Source organism: Heterocephalus glaber, unplaced genomic scaffold, assembly GCF_053883595.1.
Source record: "Heterocephalus glaber isolate CG9 unplaced genomic scaffold, H.glaber_assembly_v1.0 deba00001538, whole genome shotgun sequence".
NCBI classification, from domain to species: domain Eukaryota; kingdom Metazoa; phylum Chordata; class Mammalia; order Rodentia; family Bathyergidae; genus Heterocephalus; species Heterocephalus glaber.
Window position 1 is genome coordinate 37514426 of NW_028258333.1, and position 21964 is coordinate 37536389.

At 35.6% G+C, this 21964-nt stretch overlaps 1 protein-coding gene across 4 annotated transcripts in view; it reads right to left on the reverse strand.

Annotated features, from left to right (window-relative positions):
* Positions 1-124: 124 nt before the first annotated feature.
* Positions 125-21964, reverse strand: part of Il6st (interleukin 6 cytokine family signal transducer) — a 56728-nt gene continuing 34888 nt past the window's right edge. For all 4 annotated transcript variants that reach the window (XM_087189399.1, XM_087189402.1, XM_087189400.1 and 1 more), the window contains 8 exons: positions 21647-21857; positions 20712-20894; positions 18580-18681; positions 18276-18422; positions 16836-16976; positions 8359-8455; positions 6329-6410; positions 125-5280 (listed from right to left, as the gene is read on the reverse strand). In XM_087189399.1, the coding sequence (XP_087045525.1) occupies positions 4540-5280; positions 6329-6410; positions 8359-8455; positions 16836-16976; positions 18276-18422; positions 18580-18681; positions 20712-20894; positions 21647-21857 (1704 nt within the window). In that variant the 3' untranslated portion in view covers positions 125-4539. The remainder of the gene's footprint in view (positions 5281-6328; positions 6411-8358; positions 8456-16835; positions 16977-18275; positions 18423-18579; positions 18682-20711; positions 20895-21646; positions 21858-21964) is intronic.

Consider the following 21964-nt stretch of genomic DNA (forward strand, 5'->3'; position numbering starts at 1 on the left):
CCACAAAACCCTCATAAAGCATCTAGTTTACACTAAGACTCTTATTTAGCCAACACCAGGGCTTATATATACCATATCTCAAACATCATGCATAGTGATGGTCAGATGGTGGTGATCACACAAAAAACTTGAACAAGAATTTATTTCTTAGTATTGTAAATGATTAGAACTGATATACAGTGAAACATTTATGATAACAGTTATGTCAACATAAAAATGATAGCTCTGGTTACAATTAGCACATGCAAATCACTGCAAAGGCAAAAATATATACAATATAGTCTTCCAAATGAAGTTAGATGAGGTGGAGTAAAACAACAAGTGAACAGGAAAGGATTGCACTTACAAGTAAGTGAGGCACAGCTAGGATATAAAGGAGACATATCTAATGCTAATTGCTGCATGTCATGCTAGCAAACTGCAGAGTATATTATTTAATATACGTACACGTTGACAGTTTTCAAAAACTCACCTTTATAACACCCTTTCTGACACATCACACTTTGGTATTAATGTAATAGCATTTGAAATGTGTAGTTACCAGACAAAGCTTATGCTCAAGGGCTAAAAAGATCTGGAACATTCATCATCACTGGCTTTAAGTGTATTTTCATCATCATCCATCAACTATATGAATGACTGGGTAATGAATTAAACTAACCTGTTTGAAGGAGTTACTGACTGAAGAAAGTCCTCAGAAATAAGAGGAACAAGGAATAAAAGAGCTCATTCTGAGCTGCCATCTTTTTATCTTTGATGCAATGTATACTAGAATATTATGTGCATACACTAATAGCATATGTGATGGAAAAAGATTAATTTAAAAGTACATTTAGCTTTAGAAAATTTTCTTTTGACTTACACCTGAATTCTGTTTATTACCAGTAAAAAGAAATGGCTGCCAAGAACCAGTTTAAAGAGGAATTAGGCTATATGTTTGCTAGTTTGTATGTCTGAAATCTGATAATATCCAATTTCAAGCTAACTCTAAATACTTTGCCATTTTTTTGACTGCATATTTTCTGATTTTTAGAAAAGTAAAACTAATCTTTTAAAAAAGTCTTAACTTGGGTAATATTAACAGTAGTACTGCAATTGAAAGCTAATTCAATAATTTAAAAATGATTTAAGTTTTATGTAAGCTTATTGCTTACATTATTTTACTTACCTCACCAAAATAAGATTTTTGAAACAGAAATCTTGGGAATTCTATATGATTGCTATAGTTTTACATTTTAGGTAATGGTTTTAACTAATTACATAGAAAAAAAGACATCTTTAAAAATTGTATGTCTGATTTCTATTTATTCCTAAATGTTTTGATGTTTTACTTTAAATGAGTTTTAATAAATGGTATCTTTTAAGTATACTCCCTTAACTTTTAGTTTCACAATAAGAGCTAGCTAGGGTTACTGGATGACTCCATGTGGTAAAATCCCTTATCAACAAGGGTGAAATTAAATGAACAGGTAGAGAACAGACCCAAATACATAGGATTTTGCATTTTTCTCCCTGCTTCTACTCAAATATTGGATATGTTCCTGAGTACTGATTCATGCTAAGAAAAGGATTAAAAATTTAGATTTTAATAAAAGATAGAAAGTATGAAGTTTCAGAGTTTTCTAATAGTTATTCAGCATCATGCTTTTTTTTTTTTAGGCAGCATCTCACTATGTAGTTCAGGCTGGCCTTAAACTCGCTATGTAGCCCAGGCTGGGCTCAAACTCACAGCGATCCACCTGCCTCAGCCCCGAGTGCTGGGATTACAGGCGTGCGCCACCACAGCTGGCCACTTCAGCATTATGCTTTCATGAGAGATGAGGTCACAATACCAAAGACACCAGTAACTGACAGTCAAACAACAGCAACACATGCAACATATGTTGGATCTTTTTTTTTTTTTTAATTCTAAAGGGGGAAACTGCATCAAAAGCAGTGAATTCATTTTGTCCAAAAGGAGGCTGTTTTCTAATGTGCTAGCACTACTTTAAACACTAATGATTTAAAGAGTAATAAATCCACTAACTTTAATTTTTACGTAAATAAATCCGATTTGTTTCTCTGCATACCTAAAATACAATGTACATGCATCAAAACACATTACTCTAAAACATGCTCTAGGAAAGTAACTGTAGTTAAAACAAGTTTTTTTTTTTCCTTTAGGGCAAAAATAGACATATTAAGTGCTCAAATACATATTTCCTAAATGAATTTTTGCACCATAACCATATAACCATTTAATATACCTAAAGTGCTCTATGGCTGGGGGCACTGCTTGGTGTGTCATATTCTCTATGGGTTTCAACATGCAAATTCACTTACTTGAGGTCATTTCCTCATTGAACATTCTCATCCCATGAGTTCACATTTTATAACTATCCCCCAAATGTACAAACTTCACACTACACTGTTCCTCACAACACTATTTGTTATGAAGAAGGTTATAGCTAAACACCAGTACAATAACATGACTACTTAGAGAAAATGAAAATTTAATAGGTATAAATTTCCTGACAGACATATACATAGCAAGACAAATCCAGTTCTGATCTGGACAAGCCCTTGATGATCAAGGTGGACAGTGGTGATGCCATTATTTTGTAGTGTGAGTTTGGGTTTCTTTGACCCTACTTAACCTCTCTGTGCCTTATTTTCCTCATCCACTTCTAATCCTGTCATTTCACCAATCTAATGTTGGTTTTGCCAACAGGAGAAAACTGGATCTATCAGAATAAAGCATCTACCATCTCACAAAGATCCGTATATGTGAAAGAAGTCAGGAAAGTATTAGGCACTATATAAATGTAAGAAGTACAAAAGATATAATATAACAGGAAGTCTAATATTAACAATATTCTAAGAGTAAAAAGAATTTCAACTGCAAATGCATACCAATTTTTCTTAGCTTTTATTCTTTAATAACCTCTAGAAACTACTTTAAGTCTGCCTGTTTTCTGAAACTTATTTTAAGAGAAAAATTTTTTTCCTCTGAATTTACTTGGTGGTAGTAGTCAAGCACTAACAAAGCGCAACAATTTTTTACTCAGCATTTTATCTCTCGTCCATGTCACATGTGATACTGAGGGGATAGCATAAATGCATTAGAAATTCTAGCATTAAAGCCTAAAAGTCTGGCTCACTTCTCCCCTGATGAAAATAAATGGAAGGAAGAGGTTAAAGATACTGGTAGTCATGAAAATATTACCTTCTGCTGGGTCTGGTGGCACACGCTTATAGTCTCGGCCCCTGAGGAGGCTGGGCAGGGAGTTAGCTTGAGCCCAGGAGTTCCAGGCTAGCCTAGGCAACACAGTGAGATCTTGTCTCAAAGAAAAATAAACTAGCAGAGGATTTAGCTCAGTAGTTCTGCCACCTGCTTTGCAAGCACAAGGTCCTGAGTTCAATACCTGGTACCAAAAAAAAGAAAAACAAAAAGCAAACCTACCCCAGGGGAAAAAAACCCCTACTTCTTAATTAGGTGTAAGGATATTTGCTAGCTGTGATACTTACTAAGATCAATATGTGTATTTGGGGGTTCTGTTTTTGTTATAAATACTGTCCTCCAAGTTTGGTACAAATACCTCATAAGAGAAAAATTAAAACTTGGCATTCTTAAAAAGTACATTCAATTAAAATACATTTTAGGCTGACAACATATTAGTGTAAAGTGCTTTGTCAACCAAATCTTCTAGTCTTAACAAGGGTCAATGATGTTTATATATATGTATAGGGGAAATGTTAATTTAAGCCTTTAAAAATAACAATTTTTAAAATGCTGAGGATAGTCTGGGGTTTATAGCTAGCTCTCAGCAGGGCACTTTAATGAATTTGTGAGATGAAGCTTCAAAAAAGTTGTCAATAATAAGTAAATTTAAAAAATTTAGTGATATTTAAAAAATTACATATTAAAAAAGTGAATATATTCTGCCAAGGTAAAGCTCTAACTTCCTTTTCTCAGTAACAAGTGGCAGCATCATTAGCAGCAGAAGGGAACTGATGACTTTTTAAACTATAAATGAGCCTGCTCCCACCATTTCTTTCTGTCAGAACTCAAAAACTAGGCTCACATAGTTAAGCTCTATGGGCCTCTTTTAAAAATTATGTGGGCAGCTGAAGTAGAGGATCCAGGCCTTGCTACTCTTATTTTTTAATTAACCATCCCTAACCTACTTTTTGATGATTATTCTAATCAAAAAACAGTATAGCTATCTGAAGTACTGTGTATCACTGCTCACTCTTTAACCTCTGTCTTCTGCGTAGGAAAACACAAGTTTTACTTTACAATTTCAGACAAGCCAATTTTCTTCAGTGCAAACATTCAGAAAGAATACAAAATTATTCATTATTCAGAGGATAAAGTCAGTTTCTGTAGTGCTTAAAGTGCAATCCCAGATATTCTGGAATGGAAATAGCCCAAGTGAGATTTTATCCTTAAGGGCAAATGATTATCTTCAGGGAGTGAAGATTATTTTTATCTGAGATCACAGATAAAATATTCTTAGCTTCATAGGTACTGTTGAAGTAGTAAGAGGAACTAGTCTTTCACTGAGGCATATAACCACCTTGTCTTACAGTCTGTGGTAAGTAACTTTTAGGCATTCCTTCATCAACTGTGGCCTCTATTCCAACTGTTTCGAATCTCTCTACCTGTCCCTCAGTCTCTGAGCCAAAAGCATCTGTTGCAGAAACTTCCTGAAACATTTTCATTTGCTCAGATCCACAGGACTGTGAAATCCGATCTGAAATCTGCTGCTGTTTAAGTCTAAGACAATCTTCCTCATTGCCTGATGAAACTGGATTTGACCTTTCAAAATGTGAAATATCTGGACTGGTTTTAGGTTGACTGCAGTTCTGTTTGAAATACTGTTGACGGGGTAAAATGCCATCACCACTCTCTACATTATCTACCAACTGTAGATCTTCTGGCCGCTCCTCTGAATCTAACAAGGGCTGGGTAGATTCGGATCTTGAGAAAACTTGAACTGATGGAACCTGGTGTCTGTAGCCGCTATGTACCACAGTAGAATACTGGACAGTGCTTGAAGTATTTTGCGCAGACTCATTTTCATCACTGCTAGAAATGCTTGGCCTAGAAGATGACATGCATGAAGACCCCCCAATGCCACTGCTGTGTCCTTCGGTACTAATTTTTTCCTTCTTGAATAGGTCCAATGATTTCAGATCTTCTGGAAAAGACTTTTTGTCATTTGCTTCTATTTCCACAACACTCACATCAGTAAAAGTGCCATCTGAATATATTTGATCTTTTGAATTAAAATTGTGCTAGGAAAGAAAGAAAATGGATTATTATCTATGATATATGTTAATTTAGAACAGAGTTAATGCACCTCTGAAACTTTCAGTGGTGTGGTAATATCACTAAATCACTGTCAATTACCTGACTTGCATATAACGTAATGTAAGTCTGTCAGAAGCAGTCTGTAATTTTCCTAGAATTTCAAAATCAATACTGTTGGTATTGCATTCTGAATAAACTGAAGGTCTACAAATAGTTTTTAATTAAGCCAGGTGTGGTGGCCCACACCTGTAATCCCCACACTTGGGAAGCATAGGCAGGAGGACTAGCCTGGGCTACAGAGTGAGACCCTGTCTCAAAACAAAAATACAAATAGTATTTATTATCTCACGCCTCTACTAGGCAACATAGGATTAACTATATAGAAAACAAGGAATACTAAGAAAAACCAAATCTTAAGGCCGGGGATTTAGCTCAGTGGTTCCGCCACCTGCCCCACAAGCACAAGGACCTGAGTTCGATCCCCGGTACCAAAAAAAAAAAAGAAAAAGAAAAACCAAATCTGAATGACTGAAATTTTATAGAATCTGAAAATATGTAACAAATTCTTAATCTGTTAATATAAAATTCAAAGAAAATGTGAAGATAATAAATACAAATGATTTCCCCTTTGAGGTATATTTTGAGTTTGAAGTGTTAAGTGTAGGTTTTCCAAAATCACTTTAACTGTTAAAATGGTGAACAGTTAAACCAGGTTTTAATAAGCAATCCAATTCAAAATGTTTGTATGAAAGAGTTACCATCATGTAGCAATTTTAGCACTTGAAGTTTTCAGTTTTCAAGTTCAAAAGTTGTAGTATTTACTGAATAGAATTAGGAATATCAGACAAATATACTATGATGATAGTCCCCAGAATATGTAGGTATTACTGTAAATTTTGACTGTAATTTTCATTTATGTATTATTTTATTCTCATTTACTTTTTGATTCATCCTGAATCTTTTGGATGAACTCTATAAATATACCCTACTATGCCTGTACATTATAAACAACTCAGAAGCAGCTGAGCTTACCCTTGGAGGGGTGTGAGGTGACCACTGGGCAATATGACTCTTTGAAGGGTCTGGAACATTAGGCCAGATGTGCTTTTTAATTCTGAAAAAAGAAGAAACATGGCTTATGTAGAACTGCATGTAATAAACAACAAATAGTCCCCTATTTCTAAACAGCTCATCTAAGAATCTTAAAAACCAAACCAATTAACCAAAAGAACAAAAAAACACTTATTCTACCCAAAGCTAAACAAATTATTTTTCTTATAACCAATAGAAATATACTGTTAAAATGCATAAGGGTTTTAATGTATTCATAAGGAAAAATTATTAAAAAGGCTAAAGTTAATCAGTGTTCAAATTTTAAAAAATCTCTCACATTAAATCCTGTAATAAAACCACTTAAAAATGTTATCCAGGCTACAACAATTTCAGTACATCTCCCTTCCAACAAAAACAAAAGCAAAAATGTTTACTTGCCAATTAAAATTATCCAGATAACAAAAATGTTGATGTCGATACCAAATAAAACATGATAAACTTGTTTTTTTATAACAAGGAAGAATGTTATATTGATTAAGAAAGACAGTTTAATAAAATGAAATTGAGAGTCTAGAAATAGATACAAATTTTTATGACAACTGATTTTTAGCAAAAGTGCTAAGGTAATTCAATAGCAAAATGGTGGTCTTTTCAAAACAAATGATGTTAGAACTAGGTATGTGTGGGGTAAAAGTCTTGGCCCTGATCTCACATCATGTACAAAAATTAACACAGGGGAGCTCACAGACCTAAGAGTTAAAACTGAAGAATTTCTATGAAAACTACTGAACTTTTAAGTGGGGTATGGTGGTGCACATCTGTAATCCCAGGACTCAGGAGCCTGAGGCAGGATGATCACTGCAAGTTCCAGGCCAGCCTGGGCTACACAGTGAGTCCAGGGTCAGCGTGAATTCAATAGCGAGATCCTGTCTCAAAACAATAACAAAACCACCACAAAACCTCCCTACCGAACCTTTAGAATAAAACAGAAGAATATATTTTTGACACTGCATTAGGCAGAAATACCTTAAACAGGACATAGAGGCAGGAACTACAAGGGGAAAATACTGATAAATGGACTTCAAAATTAAAACTAAAATGACAATGCATAAACTGGGACAAAAATTTACAAAACATATATTTGACAAAGATTATGTAACCAGAACATAGAAAGGACTCATAGCTCAATACTGACAAAATGAACAACTGGAAAATGGGCAAAAGATTTCAACAGACACATCACAAAAGAAAACATGTGACACATGAAAAGTTCTACTAATTAACCAAGGAAATGGAAGTTGAAACTACTATGAGTTCTATACACTCACTTTTAGAAAAAAAATCACTAAAATGAAGAACTCTTAACAGTATCAAGTGTTGGTAATAATATGAAACACAGCCACTCAAAAAGTTTGGCAGTTTCTTACAAAATTAAACACTCACTTACCACATGACCCAGCACTCCGAATCCTAGGTGTTTATTCAGGTTAAATGAAACATATGCCCATAAAAAGTTCTGTATGTGAATGTTCATAGCAATATTATACATAACAGAAAAAATCAGAAAAATACCTAAACTTCCACAACTGATGGATAAACTTTGACATATCCATTCTATATAATACTATTCAGTGATAAAAAGAACAATATTAGTATAAGCAACAATATAATGAATTTAAAAAATATTATGCTAAGTGAAAAATACCATACACAAAATATTACATGCTACTTGATTCAATGTATATGAAATTCTAGATAAGACAAAACTACAGTTACAGAAAAATTATAATTGTCTGGGATAAGTGTTAAGGGAGAGGATGGATGATAAAAAAGTAACAAGGAAACTTTCTAGGTGATGGAAATATTCTCTATGATGATTGTGGTAGTATACATTCACACACAATTACAAAATTCAAACTGTAAACTTAAAATAGATAAATTTTATTGTGTATAAATTACAGGTCTATGAAATTAGGGAAAATGCAAAAAATATGAACATGGGTACTTACAGGTCTCGCTTGTTAAAGCAGAACAATACACCTAGAAGAGTTGTCAACAGGAATGCTAAGCAAACAGGTACAACTATGGCTTCTATTTCTCCTTGAGCTAAAAGAGAGGTGGTGATAAGAAATAATTGTTGCCATGGACACAGAAAGAAATAATACAACATCATTCTAATTTTGTTTACAGCCCTTTTCAGACTTTAATTTTTCCTTTCTCTTCTTGGTAAATCATATCCTACTCATTTATTCTCACAGTAACTTGACCACATGTAATAAGCATAAAATATACCCTACCTAATCCTAGCTGCATTTAAAAGAGGACTAATTACTAATCAAATGAGTCACTAATTGGGATGGCTAATGTAGGTATTTTTCTAGTTAACTCTTCCACTCACCCATTTTTTTGGTGCTGGAAGGTGAACCACAGTTTACCCAAAGCCCTTGAGAAATCTTTTAATTAGTCTTCTGTAGGACAAATGTATGACATATTACAGTCACATATTGTTCACTTACTTTGTAAGCAACTCTATATCCCACAAAACTCAGTAGAAATCAAGAAATCAGAACAATGCTTGGGAATAAAAGTTAGCAGATATTAACTCCTGAATGCTGAGGATCTCAAATACAGAATGCCAAATCTAATTTAGGCAGAAGCTATCTTTTATTGCTGCTAAACTTCTGTTTTTATGTTTTCATGCACTGGGCCTTTACTCATGCCATTTTATGTGTTTCTTTTTTCCGATTTGTCTACATTCTAACTTTAAGGTTCTGGCACACATCCTTCTCCATCTATTTAGTATTTACATAGCCCAACTGGTTCTCCTATTTGTTTTATTTACTTCTGCCTGCATTTCTTTAACTAAGCTGTAAGATCCTTTGGGGCAAGACCCATGTCATGTGAAGAAGTCATAATGGAAGCCACAGATAGGTTTAAAAAAAGATTATAAAATAATATTCTGTTTCCATTTTTTCCCTTGCATTCTCTTTTTTTAAAAATACTTTTTCTTTTTCTCCCTTTCCCCTCCTCCACCCTTGTTCCCTTCCCATTTGAGCATGTTCTTTCTACTTTCCAGTACCTGTCCTCCATTTTGCTCCTTATTTACTCCTTGAGTTTCTCACCCAAGAGAAACAATACAATATTTAAACTTGTGTGTCTGATTTATTTCACTTACGATTATGGTCTTGAGATGCATCCATTTACCTAAAAATGTCTCAAGTTTATCCATACTATGTACAAGAGCAAATTCCTCAAGATAAATGTGATCATCATGTATGGTGAACATGTATTAATAAAAAGATTTTTTAAATACTAAGCATGATCTAATTTTTTGAAAAGAATGTATGCATAGAAAAAACCCAAAAATGTTAGATTATTTTTGGCTGAGAGACTGGAACTGAATTTTCTTCCTCTTTGCATTTGAAACTGCATAAACTCCCCATATTGCTACTAGGGAAAATATTTTAAAAGTTTTATTATTTCTTCTAATATTTTATTTCAAGTACTAGGGTTAATATATCTATTCTATTACTATGTCACCACATGGGTCAAATCTTAGCCCTGAAACTACTTTAATTATTGGCCCTAATAGGGAAGTTCAGGACTTTTTATTATCTATTTAAATAGCCATTCATCCATTCATTCTCTCCTTTGGCAATCATTCAACCAATAAAGAAAAAGGAGATTACTGCTTATCATTCCCCTTGTTATACTGTTTTTTGGGTGGGGTACTGGGCATCAAACTCGGGACCTTGTGCATTTGAGGCATGCAGTGGAACCACTGAGCTAAATCACTGGCCCTCTCTTTGTTATTCTTTATGGGTGAGAGTTATAAATACAATCACAAGAAGTTAAAGTAATTTCTATAATGATTCAAATAGTGGAATCAAGAAAGAATGCAGTGTAAGTCTTCTTTAAGGAGGCTACAGGAAAAGTCAAAACCAGAGAAGGGAAAGACCTACACTAGGGCAATGCACTCAGAAAGACAGGAAAAGATGCAGAGAACAATGAGGGGCTTATGGTCAAAACTGGTTTGAAAGGGTAGGTGCACACAGTAATTAGGCATAATCAACAGGATCTTGACACTTGGCTTATATGAAAGAAAAAAATATGAAGAAAGTTACTGCAATCACATCTAAGTATTTCTGGCTTTGGTAAAAAGCTGTGTGGTTGTGGCATGGAACAAAGAAATGTATTCGGGAAGGAAAGAGAGGATGGTTGAAGTCATGGACAGAGAGTACAAACAAGGAGAGAGACTGGGCCAAAAACATAGTGTGGGGGAATATAAACCCTGTAAAAGTTGTGCAGAAAAGGAAAATAAGAGGAGGTACCAGGAAAGGAGCAAATTGAGGGAAATGCTAGTAGAAAAACAAAGAAAAGGACAATATACTAATGAGAATAGAAAAGAGGTAAAAATGAAAAAGCATGTACTGGCTGTGATGATTAAAGTCGTCAAAGAGGCTCCCAGGGTAGAGAAGGTGAGCCGGTCCCAGAACACGGAAGGAAGCTCCCTGCCTCCATCCCAGGCTCCTAGGGCAGAGAAGCTCAGCCGGTCCCACCACCCGGAAGGAAGCTCCCTGCCTCCATCCCAGGCTCCTAGGGCAGAGAAGCTCAGCTGGTCCCACCACCCGGAAGGAAGCTCCCCGCCTCCATCCTAGGCTCCTAGGGCAGAGAAGCTCAGCCGGTCCCAGCACCTGGAGGAAGCTCCCCACCTCCATCCCAGGCTCCGAGGGCAGAGAAGCTCAGCCGGTCCCAGCACCCGGAAGGAAGCTCCCCACCTCCATCCCAGGCTCCCAGGGCAGAGAAGGTGAGCCGGTCCCAGCACCCGGAAGGAAGCTCCCCTGCTGCCATCCCAGGCTCCTAGGGCAGAGAAGGTGGGCCGCGTGGGAGCCAGAAGCACCGCCCCCCATGGAAATGAGAAAACACATAAACAAGCCTCAAAAACAGACTTCCAGATCACCTACAGCAACCCCAAAGGGAAATGAGATGGAACAATCTGATACTCAACCACCTGGACTCTCTGAACTGGCAACAAAAGGGGATCTGGGAAAAATGAAATCAGAAATAATTACACAGATAACAGCAAAGATTTTGCTCATGGTGCAAGACATGATTAATAAATCTAGAGAAGACACAGATAAAAAAATAGAGGATCTGAGGAACACGATGGAATCCCAACATAGGAAACAAATGGAATCCATAAAACAGATATAAACAGATTTCCAAGAGATTAAAAACTCCATCAAAAGTCTGCACAGCAGAATGAACCAATGTGAGGATAGAATTTCACATATAGAAGATAAGATTGCAATTAGTGACCAGGAAAAGAAAAATTGCTTTAAAATTGTAAGGGAACATAAGAAATCAATCCAGCAGCTGCTAGATGATGCAAAGAAGAATAACATGAGACTGATTGGAGTCAATGAAGAAAGAGGAGAGAGTGCAGATGACATGAAAAAAAATTGTTCACAGAAGTGATGGCAGAAAACTTCCCAAGGAGGGGAGAAGAACTTGACATACAGATAAGTGAGGCATATAGGACTCCAACTAGCCTTGATCAAAACAAAATCCACACATAGGCATATAATAGTTAGGATTCCAGAAATCCAATAGAAGAATAAAATTCTACAAGCAGTGAGAGAAAAGAAACAAATCACGTACAAAGGAAAGCCCATCAGAATCACAGTAGACTTCTCAATGCAAACCCTCAAGGCAAGAAGAGCTTGGAGTGATGTATTTCAAGCCCTAAAGGAAAACAGCCTCCAACCCAGATTGATGTACCCTGCAAAACTATCTTTCATAATTGATGGAGAAATAAGATACTTTCATGATAAAGAGCACCTCAGGAACTTCATGAATACCAAACTGGCACTCCAAGAAATTTTAGACAATACCCTAGGAAAAGACAATGAGGATCACAACCCCAGGAAACCCAACAGAATGAATCCATTGGGTGTGACAAATTAAACGCAAAGGGGGAGAATCCAACCAAAAGAAAAAGTCATGACAAGGCTTTTAAAACTTTTGACTTCATCTCCCTAATTCAATCTTATTATTGTACTGGTAAGTATTTTTCTGATTCTAGAGTTGCACACCATTCCTTGTGCTATACTGGCTATTTATCATCTTCTTATGTCTACATTTTAATTGGGTTGGCATTAATGAGCTCTAAGAATTCTTTATATATTCTGGTCATAGATTATATGTATTGTAAATATGCTCTGTTTAAGGACTACTTTTCATTTTAATGATGTTATTTAAAGTTCTAAATTTCGATGGAATCCCATTTATCAATTTTTTTCTTTTATACATCATGTTTTTTGTATCCTAGGTAGTTCTTGCCTACCCTGAATTCATAAATATTTTCCCTTATAATTTCTTCTTAAAGTTTTATATTTTTAGGCTTTCTTATTTAGGTTCATAGATCCCTTCAAGTTATTTTCATGTATGGAAAAAAAGGGTTGAGGTTAATTTTTTATATACAGATACCAGGCATTCTAGTGCTGTTTGCAGAAAACACTATCTCTTCCTCGGCTCTTGAATTGAGTTTATATTCTATAAAATGCTAATGTTAAATAATCTTTCAAAACTCAGTGGACCATATATGTGTGGTTCTATTTCTAGATTCTCTGTTTTATTCAAATGATCTCTATGTCTTTCCTTACACCAACACTGCCTTGATTACTGTAGCTTTAGAAGAAGTCTTAAAATTAGGTACTAAACGTATTCCAACATTGTTTTTGTTAAATTCATTTGGAGCAAGAAGAGACCCAGAATAGCAAAAGCAATTCTAGGTAACAGAGACATGGCAGGGGGTATCACAATCCCCAACCTGCAACTCTACTACAAAGCTACTGTGATAAAAACACCATGGTACTGGCAAAGAAACAGACCTGAGGACCAGTGGAACAGATTAGAAGATGCAGAAACAACGCCAGACACACTCAGCCATCTCATCTTCGACAAAGGAGCCAAACACCCTCACTGGAGGAAAGATAGCCTCTTTAATAAATGGTGCTGGAAAAATTGGGCTTCAACTTGCCAAAGATTAAAATTAGACCTATATCTCTCACCATGCACTAAACTAAAATCAAAATGGATTAAAGCTCTAAATATTAAAATAGAAACTCTGAACCAGTTGGAACAGAGGTTAGGTAGAACCCTTGAAGACATTGGTGTAGGAAAAGATTTTATGAACAAAACCTCAGTTGCCCGTGAACTAGCACAAACAATCAACAAATGGGATCTCTCCTTATTAAAAAGCTTCTGCACAGCAAGAGAAACCACCAGCAGTGTGAAGAGACAACCCACAATGTGGGAAAAAATCTTCACCTGCTCTTCCTCAGACAAAGGTCTACTATCTCGAATCTATAAAGAACTTAAAAAGATCAGACCTCCCAAATTTAAAGACCCAATCCAAAAATGGGCATCTGAAATGAACAGACATTTCTCACACAAACAAGTAGAAATAGCAAATAAATACATGAAAAAATGCTCAACATCACTGGTCATTCGAGAGATGCAAATGAAAACAATGCTGAGATTCCACTTCACTCCAGAAAGAATGGTTGCTATCGTGAAATCAACCAATAACCAATGCTGGTGGGGCTGTGGGGAAAGAGGAACCCTGCTCCACTGCTGGTGGGAGTGTAGACTGGTGCAAGCACTGGGGAAATCAGTATGGAGATACCTCAAAGAACTAGGACTGGAAGTCCCATTTGACCCCGCTATTCCACTGCTGGGGATCTTCCCCAAAGAATTAAAAGAATCATAGCACAGTGATATATGTGCACCCATGTTCATAGCAGTGCAGTTTGTAATAGCTAAAACTTGGAAACAGCCCAAATGCCCATCAACTGGAGACTGGATAAAGAAAATGTGGTTTTCTTATAAAATGGAGTACTACTCAGCCATAAAAAATGAGAAATTAGAGACATTTATAGCTAAGTGGATGCACACTGAGGCAATACTCTTAAGTGAAATAAATAGGACACACATGTGTAAATACCGAATAGTTTCTCAGGTGTGAGAAACTGAAAGTGTAAATAAGGACTAAATGTATAATAGGTAATGTGAAATAGGAAGAAAAGGGGCAAAGGGGAAGGAAGTGGGAGGGCTAGGGGAAAGGATAGAAGGGAATGGGATTAATATGAGAAAATGGAAAACTAGGAACAAAATCTTTGTAAATAGGGAGGACTGGAGGGGTTGAAGGGAGGGCTGGGCAAGGGTGAAAAATAAGAACCAAGAGAGACTATGTAAAGGTGCAAATTTCCAATGATGAATGTCATTATGTTGTATACCTAAAATGTACCAATGATTAGAATGAATAACTCATAATGTAAAATAGGAAGAAAAGGTCCAAAGGGGTAGGGGTAGTGGGAGGGGCAGGGGAAAGGAAAGAACGGAAAGGAAAAAATGATGAGAAATGGAAAAAATGGAAATAAAGTCTTTGTAAATAGGGAAGGGTGGAGGGCGTGAAGGGAGGGCTAGGAATGGGGAAAAAATAAGAACCAAGATGCATTATGTAAAGGTACAATTCCCAATGAGAAATGTAATTGTGTTGTATACCTACAATGTACCAATAAAAGAATACAAAAACAAAACAAAACAAAAAAAACATTTTTTATTTTGTTTTTAACTTTTCTAGGTCCTTTGTACTCCTACATAACTTTTAAATTTCAATATCCAATTCTTCATTTATAGCAAGTATACACAGCCCTGAATTTTTATATATACCTTGTGTTTTCTAATCCTGCTAAATTCAAGTACAAGTTCTAGGGGCTCCTAGAGATTTCTTAGTATTTTCTCTGTTGATGATCATTTCATCTACATATAAAGATTTTGTTTCTGCCATGCCAATCCTATCCTAGTTGTGTCATTTTATTGCCAGGCTATTTTGGTGGGGACTAGGTTTCAAAGTTTAATTGACAGATAAAGAGTAAGCATATCTGCCCTTGTTCCCCACCTTAAGGAGAAAGCATTGTATCTTCTCCATTTATATAAGGCGTTCTCACTGGAAGTATGGAGTACATGTCTTTGATCTGTTGAGAAGTTTCTGTTCTACTTCTAGTCTCCTGATAGCTTTTACCATGAACAGTTGTAGAATTTAGTCCAATACTTTTTCTCCAACTAGTGACAGGATCATATGGCTTTTTCCTTTCCTCTGTTAAAATGATGACTTTTGGGGGTGGATCTTCCAATGCTGAATCAACACTGCCATCCCTATAACAAAACCACTTTCTACATCCTGCCAGATCTGACTTCCAATAGTTTGTTTTGTTAAACAAATTTCTATCTATGTTCATACTTTTTTCTTCTATTATCTTTATCTAGTTTTAGGATTAGCACAATGTTGAGTTCCTAAAATGAGGGGAGAAGTGTTCCTTCTTTTATCTGCTTTGTTTGATAAAATTTATCAGTTAAAATGTTTATGAGCCTGCTGTTGTCATATAGGTAGGTTTTCAAGCTAGGAATATACTTTCTTTAATAGGTGCTATTCAAATTTTATATTTCCTCCAGAGTTATTTTCATTAATTTGTCTTTCAAGGTACTTCTTAGAAGTTGTCAAATTTATTTCAAAAAAGATTTTTATAATAATACGCTTTCTATATCCTTTTAAATTCTGTAAAATCTGTGGTAATGTCTCCTAGATCTTAATATTGTAATTTAAAAAATGTATAACTGACATTGTGTAACAGGAAGAAAAGGTCTAAAGGAGCAGGGGAATTGGGAGGGGTAGGGGAAGGGAAAAAAGGGAAAGGAAAAAATATGGGATGAGGAAAAAAAAATGGAAACAAGGTCTTTGCAAATAGGGAAGGTTGGAGGGGGTGAAGGGCGGGCAAGGGAAGGGGAAAAAAAATAAGAACCAAGAGACTCATGTAATGGTACAAGATCCCAATGATGAATGTAACTGTATTTTCTACCAAAAATGTACCAATAAACTTAATGGGGGAAAAAATAAATAAAGTTGTCAAAGAGTGATGTGTTTGGAAGCCTGATCTCATTAAGTTAAAGATGAACTGCAGGTAGGAAGTGGAGATTCCACAGTGAACTAGTTTTTCCGGTAACCTGTCTATAAAAGAAGAAACAACAGTAGAGAAGTGGGAAAGCAACTATACCCACCCTAGGGAAAAATGAACTCACTTAGAAAGATATGTAAATTATTCTGGGATTTAGATATAGGCAAATTCAGTCAAAAACAGTTAATAAAACAATAAAAAGGTGAGAAAACATGAAACCAGATGAACAATATAAAAATCACAATTTATGACTACTTCAGTTTTATGAATCCAAAGGTGCACTCTTTTTCTGGCAGTAAGTGGTGCTGGGGATTGAGCCAGAGCTGTGTGCATGCTAAGTGCTCTATCTCTGAACTACACTCCTATTCCCTAAAGGCACGCTTTAAAACAGTACTTCAGAATACTAAGTCCATTTCTACTCTAAATATAAAACAAAGAAATAAAAATCAAATTTTATTATATCTTACCAAACTTTGGCGTAGTAAAAGTGAATTCAGGACCATCCTTTCCACCTTCATCTGTGTATGCTGTCATTCGTACCATATACAATGTGTCACTAGTCAAAGAGGACAATGTATATTCTGTGTGGGAAGGATCTACATTCACAGCTGCAAGAAATAAAAAAATTCCTGTGCTTTATTCAATGTTTTTGCTTCCTCTTTCCTGTTATCAGGCACTGTGAAAGTATTTTTTTTTTGTATTAAATTCTTTTATTGGTACATTGTAGGTATACAACACAATTACATTTCTCATTGGGAATTGTACCTTTATATAATGCATCTTGGTTCTTATTATTTCCCCATTCCTAACCCTCCCTTCACGCCCTCCACCCTTCCCTATTTACAAAGACTTTATTTCCATTTTTTCCATTTCTCATCATTTTTTCCTTTCCATTCTTTCCTTTCCCCTGCCCCTCCCACTACCCCTACCCCTTTGGACCTTTTCTTCCTATTTTGCATTATCGATTATTCATTCTAATAATTGGTACATTATAAATGCATGAAAAAATGTTCAACATCACTGGTCATTCGAGAGATGCAAATGAAAACAACGCTGAGATTCCACTTCACTCCAGAAAGAATGGCTGCTATCATGAAATCAACCAATAACCAATGCTGGCGGGGCTGTGGGGAAAGAGGAACCCTGCTCCACTGCTGGTGGGAGTGTAGACTGGTGCAAGCACTGTGGAAATCAGTATGGAGATACCTCAAAGAACTAGGACTGGAACTCCCATTTGACCCCGTTATTCCACTGCTGGGGATCTTCCCCAAAGAATTAAAAGAATCATAGCACAGTGATATATGTGCACCCATGTTCATAGCAGCACAGTTAGTAATAGCTAAAACTTGGAAACAGCCCAAATGCCCATCAACTGGAGACTAGATAAAGAAAATGTAGTTTTTTAATAAAATGGAGTACTACTCAGCCATAAAAAACGAGAAATTAGAGACATTTATAGCTAAGTGGATGCACATTGAGGCAATACTTCTAAGTGAAATAAATAGGACACACATGTGTGAAAGCATTAAAAAGGAATAAAAATATTTTTCTTGAAAAACAACCTTTATAACTCTAATATTCTTCTGTAAGCACACCACCATATTTTTTTAATAGAAAAGGAAGGACAGGCCAAGAAAAAAGTGAAAATAGAAGGAAAAAATGCAAACAGAGCTTTGGTACACAGGGACAGCAGGGGGCTTGAGGGGGGGAATGGACTAAAATAAAATTTATTGAAAAAAAAACATAAATAAGAGAAAAAAATAGAGCCATAAACACAACCATAAGAAATATTTACAGCTGTCTGCTGAGGATAATATATACTATAATGAGATTTACGATATACTAAGGTACAAATTAAATATTTTAAAACTTAAGAAAAAACTGAAATAACTGATGATTTTTATTACCGGTTTCATTTCCATTGCTGGTTTTATAAAATATGGTATAATTTCTGATAAATCCATTCTGAACATCAACAGGAAGCTGGTCCCACTCTAAGACAGCTTCATTTTTGCCCACTTTTTTTGTCCGAACGGTAGGTCCTTTGGAAGGTGCTGTAACAGAACAAATGTATTTTCTAAATGAAAAGCAGTAGAATTTAGAAAATTACTTAGACCAAAATTACTTGAACATGAAATGTATCCTTATTTCAGACATAAAATGTGTTTACTGCTAAACCATATTCTTCAAAGAAAAGGCACTTGAACTTACCAGCCTGTTTAAGGTATGCCTTTGTAGATTCAGGGCTTCCTGGTCCGTCACCATACACTGGAGTGACTGTTATCAAGTAACATTTACTTTCCACTAGTTTCCCTAAAGTACAAACAAGAGAGTAAGTATTTTTTTTTTCCTATAAAAAAATTCAAATTAATTTCATTATTTGTATTTGTAGTACAATATCATGGCAATTAGTTTTCTTTTAAAACTGCACTTTTCTGAGTTAGCACTGCCTCTTGTGTACTGGACTCAAGCTTAACAGAGTGAAACTGTTTATAAAAGCAATTTAATATAGTGGGTAAAAATATTTATATTGTTAATCCAAGAGGTGATTGTGTCTATATTCAGGATTTATATATAAAACAAGATCTCAAATTATTCTGGTCTTGCTTAGAATTTGACAACTCTTAGATACCTAATTCTCCTCAAGCTCCCTAATGAGCACAACACCCCTAGTAAGACGTAGGGAAATGCACTAATGGACCTGGCTTGTCAGAAGAATTGGAAAAAAAGAATTAGTGCTATTATCCCTACAGTTAAAAAAATTACCTTAAATGCAGTACTTCTTTTATTTATAATCCCTTCAAATTATCAAGCCATCTATTCTTTTTTTTCCCATTAAGTTTACTGGTACATTTTAGGCATACAATACAGTTACATTCATCATTGGGAACTTGTACCCTTACATGACGTATCTTGGTTCTTATTTTTCCCCATTCCCCTGGCCTCCCTTCATCCCCTCCAACCCTCTCTATTTACAGAGACTTTGTTTCCCATTTTTTCCTTTTCTCGTAATTTTTCCTTTCCCTTCTTTCCTTTCCCCTACTCCACCCACTTCCCCCACCCCTTTCTTCAGACTTTTTCTTCCTATTTCACATTATCAATTATACATTTTGATCCTTATTTACACTTTGTTTCTCACACCAGAGAAATGATTCGGTATTTATACATGTGTCCTATTTATTTCACTTAAGAGTAAAGCCATCTATTCTTTTAGCATGCAAACAGTAACATTTTTCTTTCTTGTATAAAGCATACTCTCTGTCCATCTCAGAAAAGGGGCTTCTTACTACTTTAGTACTTTAACAGAACTATTTCCTTAACTATATGTGCCTTCATCTTCTAGAAGAGTAATTTTACCACTTCTAAATACCATATTAAGAAATGAACGATTTTCAACTGTTGCTGCAACACCTGTTTTCAGAAGTTCTGAGCACAGAGGCCTTAATGTCTGGTCTCATTCACACTGTCTAGTTACTGCCAATTTGGCTCCTCTCTGGCTCCACCATGGTTTTATTCAATAAGGTTGAGAAACTAGACAACCAAAGCACATTAAAACTGTGTATTAAATAGTATCTTAGTAAAAGCCAAATAGTCTACTTTATGAATAAAGTTCAAAACTTTTATGACAGGTATTTCTTTGATTCAGACTCTTCTCTAATCACACTACAGCTGAGTTCTAATAATTACCCTTTATTAAAAAGAAAAGCCACTTACACACTCAATGTTTTTGCTCTTCCTTTAAAGCTTTTTTTTTTCTTTTGGTACCGGGGATCAAACTTGGGACCTTGCGCTTGCAAGGCGGGCAGCAGAACCACTGAGCTAAATCCCTGGCTCCTTTAAAGCTTTTATATTACTTTACAGTCACATAAGTAGTTGACCATACAGAATTATCCATTTTCCACAATATCACTACTTTCTATCTTTTGTTAGTTCTTCTAATTGAAAGACATGAGGAAACCTGTGCTCTGGTTCAGCTTCCCCTGCTCAATGGCTATAAACAGTTAAACAAGTCATCGAGATGCTCCAGGGAACTATTTTCCTGTCTGAAGGATGAGGAAGTTATATGAGGTACATGATAACCAATCAGTACCAAAGGTGAATTCTTCTTATATTCTTTACTGTTCAATGTTTCTTTCTACTGTTCTTATGTTTCTTTACTGACAATGCAGTTCAGAAAGGGTAGACTGACGTGCTAAGAGTCACATATCTAGAATTGGTGGGGTTACAATAATTGGGCCTTTTGACCACAATGCTTATAAACCAGAAAAGAATTTGCAAAAGAAAAATCTGCCCAAATGGGTTAGAAGAAGAATATTAACTTAAGCACATCTGGTCAGGTTTACCTCTTAAATAGGTGCGACGGATGGTACTGCTTTCCTGCTGCCAGTCTGGGATACAGGGTGATGTATCTGACAACACACACCACTCAACAATGTATTTCCTTACAGCTTTACTTGGAGGAGTCCATTCTACCCAAAGCATGTTATCTTTGGGATATGCTTTAAGGTCTGTTACAGGGTGAGTAGCTTTAAAACAAGATGCCAACATAGTAAAATAACACAAATTTGAAATTTCAGTATTTTATAGTCATTTCCAAAACTCATGATTTATCAAGTTTTGTAGCATGTAACATGCTTTTCCATGAACAGAAATACTTTATTTTTTTGGTACTGGGGATTGAACATCCTCAGTTCCTCTCCCCAGCCCCAGCTTTTTAAAATTTTATTTTGAGATAGAGTCTCACTAAGTGGCTAAGTTGCTCAGGCTGGTTTTAAATTTGCCATCCTCCTGTTTCAGCCTCCCAGAGTGCTGGGATTATAGGCATGTGCCACCACATGTGGTATGTGGTTTATAAAAGTACTTTATAACTTACATCTGTGGAGTCAATTTATTTTTAAAGTTAGATCCTTGCCTTCCCCAAATTCTTCAAATGTTTTTATTTTGCAACTGCTATTTTGTCCTCTTCGAAAGCTATAAACAATATATTTAAGTCATAGCGTAGAAAGTTCTCAAAACTTTGAAATATTTCAAAAAACAGGTAAGTAATCAGAAGATGCTTAAATGAATTAAGTAGCTTACTGCAAAGTTTAAGGGAGCCACACAGGGATAAAAGTACTTCACACATTTGATAAAAGTTGCCTGCTGATTTCTAAAAATATGATCATCCCTGATAGTGAGGAGATAATCTTAAGAGTATTTGTTTTTCTAATGGGATTCCTGTCCATACCTAAACATCTTTATTCATCCACGAATCAGGATCCATCTCAAAGACACATACCTTGAAAGTCAAAGGCGGGGATAGTTAAAATAGATGCATCTGATTTGCTGACCAGATTTCTTGCTGCTAGTGTAGCTATATAGCGATCATTTGTGAGATTTACTGTCAAGTCTGTGTCATTAACTGTGTAATTTTGTGAACGTGATTTCCATCTTGTTAGAGTCACTTCATAATCCAAGATTTTCCCATTAGCTTCAAAAGGAGGCAGTGGCTGTAATAAAAGTTTATTTCAAAAAATTGTATTATGAATCTTGAATTAAGTTCACAAATTCTGCCATTATAGTAACCCTTTAAACATTTAAATGGAAGGGACTGGCA